A 5,942-nucleotide genomic window follows, 5' to 3' on the forward strand; every position below is an offset into this window, starting at 1 on the left:
GGGAGAGGCCTGCTGGGATGCCAGCAAAGAATGGGGACCGCAATCCCAGTTGCTAGGAGGCAAAGCTGACAGGTGAGGAAACACAGCGATAGGCTTTTTGGGGACCTGTGTAGCACTAGGACCTGTTGCCAGGGGGATGAGAAAGCACCACAGGTTAAGTACAGAAGGAAGGGCTGGGAGCATGGATGGGCTGAGCCCCCGTCCTCGAGGGGGCCCTTACCTATATATAGTCTGTCTGTTCCCTGGTAGAAGACAACAAAACACACAGGTGACTTCTACCTCTCGTGAAAAATTGGTCACAGAAGAGGTAGAGCACCTTACGTGGATTAGGGGCTCAGCCATCCACTTTGCTCAAGCCTGGTGTTCCATTTGGAAGGTCATCCTGCTCACTTGTGGTTTGGGGGAAATTATCTTTCCTAGGTCAGGCCCCTGCCAGCGCATGTTTGGGAGAAATCTCTGCCTTGAGTCACTGTTGTTTTCGATCCTACTCAGGAAATGCCCAGACATACCCGCTGTCTTGGCCCAGGAGGTGTGACAGCAGGTGCCACTGTCTCAGAGACGGAGGGGGAGGGAGGCCTTGATCTCTCAGGGTCTGGATCATGGGTGGCAGTTGTTACTGGGAAAAATCCCACTAAGACACTCTAAGCTCAACTGGTGGAGACTTAAGTTTCCCAAGTTCTAGATTGGTGATAGAAATGGAAAATCTGAACAGAAAAAGAGAAAACCCAAGGAACCAAGTCCCTGGGGGTGCCAAGGAGGTCCTTCCTCCAAGAAGTTTAATCTGGTGATGTCTTGAAAACTGTACAGAACACTTCTAATGTAAACGCAGCTGTTTCCAGGTATTAGTGGGGCACGTTGAGATGTTTCACATGAGGACCAGGCCTTGATCACTCCCTACCCAGGCATAGGCCACTCTGCTCTAAGAGCAAACCGTGCTGTCTGTATTCAGCCTCTGCTGGAGACCTGTCTTGGCTTGTCATGGGTGTGTAGAGGGACCTGAGTTGTCAATAGAGAACCACCAGGGTGCCCATACCAGCAGTTAAAAAACAGACCATTTAGAGAGACGTCTGTTAGAGGTGATTTCCTCCGTGTGAAGCCAGGGTTGTGGTTACATGGGAGAAACACGCTGAGGTGTTCAGAAGTGGTAATAGGACGCCTCACCCCCTAAACGTTTCACCCCAAAGAATAAAGTGTATACATAAACAAATGTGGCAAAAAGTTAAAATGTCAGTGAATCCAGATGAGGAATATCGTGTTCAAAGTAAGTACTATTCTGGCCTTTTTTAAAAACAGAATTGAGTAAAAAGTAGGTAGTTTACTTTTTCTAGAACTTGGAATTTACAGCCTGGTTGAAGCAGTAAAATATCTGGCCACTGATAGGCTAGGAGCGCTTCCTGGGTTCGGACCTCTCCCAAATCAAGAGTCCATCACTTACCAGCTTATTTCTCAAAGCTATGATTTATTCTGTACAAGGTTCCACTGTACATCACACATTCATCTACTCTTGCTTACACGGTAAACAAGTGTATACACCAGCCCTTTGGCTCAGGTTCACAGCTCTTCCCTGGAGAAGGGTGTCAGGCCAGTTAGACTCAGGGTGTCTTATTCTGCTGCCTCCTGGAAGCACTGGAGAGTTCTGCCCTTGAGGGGCACAGGCAGGGCCCAGCTGTGTGGGTGTGCAGAGTGTACCATGCACAGAGCTCTGGGCCTTGGTGCTGAACAGCTTTTCTCTCTGGGACAACACAAGAGTTTTGCCCGACAACTTAAGAGCAAAATCAAGCCCATGGGGAAGAACCATACAACTGAGGCAAGATGTCCCCAGACACCCAGGCTCCAGCTCCCAGGCTGAACTGCAGACTGATGCCAAGGGGAGCTGGGGGTGGCATGGGCATCCCTGAGAAACTCGGTCCAAAGGGCCTATGTCAGGAGGCTCTGAGAAGGGGGGTGGGGCAGGGAGGCTGGGGAGAAGGAGCAAGTTAAGGGGGAATAAATTAAAGGTGAAAGAAGCTCAAGGGTCAGGGGCTCGTGCTATCCTTCCAACAGCTGGGGAGTAGACCAGGGCTGGGTTAGAGGAAGCTGGCGGGAAGAACTTGATACACTATCAGAAGAATTTCCTTTTACCTACTCTCCTCACCTCACTGCAGTGCGAAACGAGCCAGGGGCTGTGGGGGTGACCCCGAGCTCCCTGGCAGCTCTGGACATGGCACTGGGGAAAAGGGAAGAGGCTGAGGGATATTTCAGGGAGGGGCAGTTACCCCCTGGTCCCCAAACACTATAAGGCACAATTCTTGGAGGCAACTAGATTCCATCCAAAACATTAAAAAAAAAAAAAACACCAAACCTGTCAGATCCCAGGTCTACTGTGGCTGTGCTTGGGCCTGGCCAACTCCCACCTAGCACCACTGGGGGCTAGCACTAGAAAAGTTGTACTTGTAGAATTAAAAAAAAAAAAGACCAGCGCAACATCCCAGCTGTGACGAGGTGTGAAAGAGAGCATCTCCAGTCTGAAAACTTTAGTTACGATAATTAAAAAAAAAAAAGTTGGGCTTTTAAAAATCAAAAACAGCTTTTTTCAAAGACGTCCCCTCATCTGTCCCCCTGGAGTTAGCAGCCTTAAGAGGGCTCTTGGCTCATGGGTGTTTTTCTTGCTCCTGGAATGGTGAAGCGGGGTCCAGGTAAAGACGGGCGGCGTTCCAGGCGGCGATCCTCCCAGCAGGCTCCAGAGGGCGCTGTGCTCTTGGGAGGCCGGGGCTGGGCCGAGGCCAGTGGGCCCGTGGACAAGGATCTTCTCCCCACCGATGGCTGCGGTTTATCACACACGGGAAAAGAACCACGCGCTTACAAATGCAGACATGAGAAGCCGAGGGCACCGTGCTGGCTCGGTCTGCGTCCTGCCAATCTTCCCTACCAGGCGGGGCTCTGGGGCACCGGGCTCCCCACTCCCGGCTCCGGCCAGGCTGCGGCAACTCCTGCTCTGCAGCTTCACTTTCCTTTATTTTCCTCTTATTTGTCAGGACTTTTTTTTTGCCTTTTTTTGGTCTTTTTAAAAAAACTTAGGTTGTGGGGCCACCATGGGGAAGGGAGGATGGGATGTAGCTCCTCGTTGCTACATGCGGGAGGGCGGACTGGCCAACTCGTAGAAGAGCAGGTAGGCGTCGCTGGTACGCACTTGGCTGGAGGACATGGGGGAGACGCTGCGGAGAGAGCAGGACAAGTCAGCCTGGCGGCCTGGGGAGCTCGGGACGCGCAGCCAGGGCAGCATAAGGGCCCGTCTCTGACGGCTCCTGGGTGAGGGAAGGGTGTCTGACGGCTGGGAGCCCCGCCCGAGGCCCGGCTCACCTGGAGTCGTTGAACGTGTGCCACTCGCCTGTCACCGGGCTCCGGCAGTAGGCTGTGTAATGGCCGCCCATGGTGGTTCCGGAGTGATTGGACACGGCGTACAGGTTGTAAACAGCGTGGTCTGAAGAGGAAGCCTGAGGTGTCAAGCCCCAAGGTGTCCCTTGCGCCCTCCCCTTCTGCCCTCCCCGTCCTGCGTCTCCTCCCAGCTTCCACCTCTCTCTCCTCAGCCGCTTCCCACCACCTCGGGGCCTCCCATCTGCAGCTCAGACTCCAGCTCAGAAACGCTTACTGGTGTTTTCTGAGGCAAATTCCCTCAAGTCCAGGTCTCGTAGTGGGAAATTCACAAATGCTGTGAGCTTGCTGGTTCGTATCCTGGATTCTGAGAACCGCTTCAGATCTGGTGTTGGTGTGAGTCAAGGACAGAGTCAGAACAGGAGACAGCCCCTGAGGGCGACTACAGTCTCAGGAAGCACAAAAGGGGAGAGCCCAGAGAGTTTTCTTGTCCCACCCTGCTGGCCCTCACCCGGCCCCCAGTCACTCTCTAATGTCAGCCCCTGCCCTGACCATCTGAAGGATACGGAGCACCAAGATCTTTGGGAACCTCTGGATGGAGAACTTCTTTATACACCGTTTTCTGGCTCGGCAGCGACAGCACGTCTGAAAGACATAACAGGACAGAGCTGGGAAGGACTCATGGGTGAGGCCAAGGCCGAGTGCGGCAATTCCGAGGCTGCTCCGCTCCCAAGAGGACTCCGGGAGACGCACCCTCACTGCCACAGAGGGTGACATACCGGCTTTTCATCGCCATCAAGCACGTCCTCTTTGGTGAAGAGCCTCATGCAGTCCATTAACGTCACCTCAGGATAACCTCGCTGTGAGAGAGAAGGGAGGGGTCAGAGGTCAACGAAGTGAAAGGGTAAGAGCAAGAGTTTCAAAACTGGGGCAAGAGGGGTGCCTACCTTAGTAATGGGCAGAGAGAGGTCCCAGAAGGGATCAAAGACCGTAGAACAGTAGCCACAATCAGTGCATGTCAGGGAGCTCTTCAGCTGCCCAACAAAGAGATCTGGGAAGAGACGGACACACGACGCCTAAAGGCCACGGGTCCTTTCTCACTGCTCCCACCTCAGTCCCCTGGGGGCTGGGCACTGGGAAGCTGGAGGGGTCCTGAGAGGATGGGCTTCTCATGCTCTGCTCAGGCCAAGCAGTTAACAGGGAAGGCAGGCAACCCATGCCCGCTCCCCTTGCCTGCACTTACCCCCGATCCGACTGTCTTCCCGTTCTAGATACTTTCTCCACATCTGGCGCCCTTTCTCATCATCACTAGGACCCAGAGAGAGGAAGGCAATTGGGTCAGAGCTCAAACCATGATAAGTGTAAAGGCCTAGCCATCTAAATCCTTAATATCCAAAATTCTTCTGAAATCATTATCCCCAAAGAAGTTCCCATAGTTCGGGCCCCAGCCCTCTCCTCCTACTTACGGCAGGTGGTCGAGGTTTTCAGTGTTGGACTTGGGCCTCGCTATGACCCGGTTCACCTCATTATGCAGCCCATCCAGAAGGAAGCGAAGAAACTCCTGAGCATCCTGCTGACTGAACGTGAAGAAAAGGGAGTTAAGCGACACCTCTGGTCCCTCGAATCTGCTACTGCTGCCACCCACTCTGGGGAGGGACACGTCCCCAAGGCCCTTACTTATAGCCGACGAAGCGTGGTGCGTATCTCTGGATCTGGGTTTTGAACTCAGAGGGGCTCACCACGTCATTGGGGGATGAGGTCCATATGGTCTGGATTAGTTTTGCAAACTCTATAGGAAGAAGAAAAGGGTAGAGGGGGGCGTGGAGGATAGCTGAGCCATTTTCTGTATTCTATAGAGTCCCAACAAAAAGAAGCCAGAGGAAGAGAAATGGGAGAGAAGCATGTAAAAAAGTGGAAAAGCGTGCAGGGCCGGGCCCTCACCTTCCATGAGGGCCGTGTGAGCACGGCTGCTGTGGCTGAGGTCCCGCAGGTAGAGCCGCTGCAGGCAGTAGTCTCTCAGCTCCCGCGTGTTACTCAGGCACTGTAGGATGGAGTTCATGAAGCACTGTGGGAGACCACTGGACGTCAGCAGCGGAACAAAGACCCCTGGCTGGCATGTCTACTTACCTAACACTCAGAGCCCTCTGGTACACCTGGCCTACAAGTGAGCCTCAAGCCTCCCGTAGCCTCAAGTTCCTCTTTCTGTAAGTCACAGTGTTGAAGTGAGGCAAATCCCCACTGCTGGCACGGGTGAAGTAACTGGTTATTTACTAGAGGTGTACAAAAGAGTGTAGGGCAGCTGGACAGAGTGGGTGGGAAGTGATGGATGTCCTGGGGGAGAAGGATCCAGGAAAGTGACTAAGGTATCAGTTAAAAGGGCAACTCCCATTTAGCAGTGCTTCCTGCTGGGGTGGGGGTGAGGCAGAGCCCAGCAACTCTGTAAAACATCAGCCAGGAAGGGCAGGTACCAACTGGCCTAGGGGGTAGGGAGTTAGCTGCAGCCAGGATCATCTGGTTAGATAGTCCCAGTTGAGATGGGACTGAGTCCCACCTCAGGAAAGAAGTGGGCTGGGGAGAACTCACCGTGTTCC

General features: G+C 53.4%; 1 protein-coding gene across 3 annotated transcripts in view; it reads right to left on the reverse strand.

Moving 5' to 3' along the window:
* Nucleotides 1–1,439: 1,439 nt before the first annotated feature.
* The window catches only part of USP2 (ubiquitin specific peptidase 2), a 26,085-nt gene continuing 21,582 nt past the window's right edge, over nt 1,440–5,942 (reverse strand). For all 3 annotated transcript variants that reach the window (XM_010830467.1, XM_010830468.1, XM_010830466.1), the window contains 10 exons: nt 5,293–5,416; nt 5,029–5,140; nt 4,818–4,928; nt 4,595–4,659; nt 4,299–4,402; nt 4,131–4,211; nt 3,918–3,996; nt 3,629–3,736; nt 3,340–3,460; nt 1,440–3,194 (listed from right to left, as the gene is read on the reverse strand). In XM_010830467.1, coding sequence (XP_010828769.1) covers nt 3,107–3,194; nt 3,340–3,460; nt 3,629–3,736; nt 3,918–3,996; nt 4,131–4,211; nt 4,299–4,402; nt 4,595–4,659; nt 4,818–4,928; nt 5,029–5,140; nt 5,293–5,416 — 993 coding nt within the window. In that variant the 3' untranslated portion in view covers nt 1,440–3,106. The remainder of the gene's footprint in view (nt 3,195–3,339; nt 3,461–3,628; nt 3,737–3,917; nt 3,997–4,130; nt 4,212–4,298; nt 4,403–4,594; nt 4,660–4,817; nt 4,929–5,028; nt 5,141–5,292; nt 5,417–5,942) is intronic.

Source organism: Bison bison, unplaced genomic scaffold, assembly GCF_000754665.1.
Source record: "Bison bison bison isolate TAMUID 2011002044 unplaced genomic scaffold, Bison_UMD1.0 scf7180017864518, whole genome shotgun sequence".
Classification (NCBI taxonomy): Eukaryota; Metazoa; Chordata; class Mammalia; order Artiodactyla; family Bovidae; genus Bison; species Bison bison.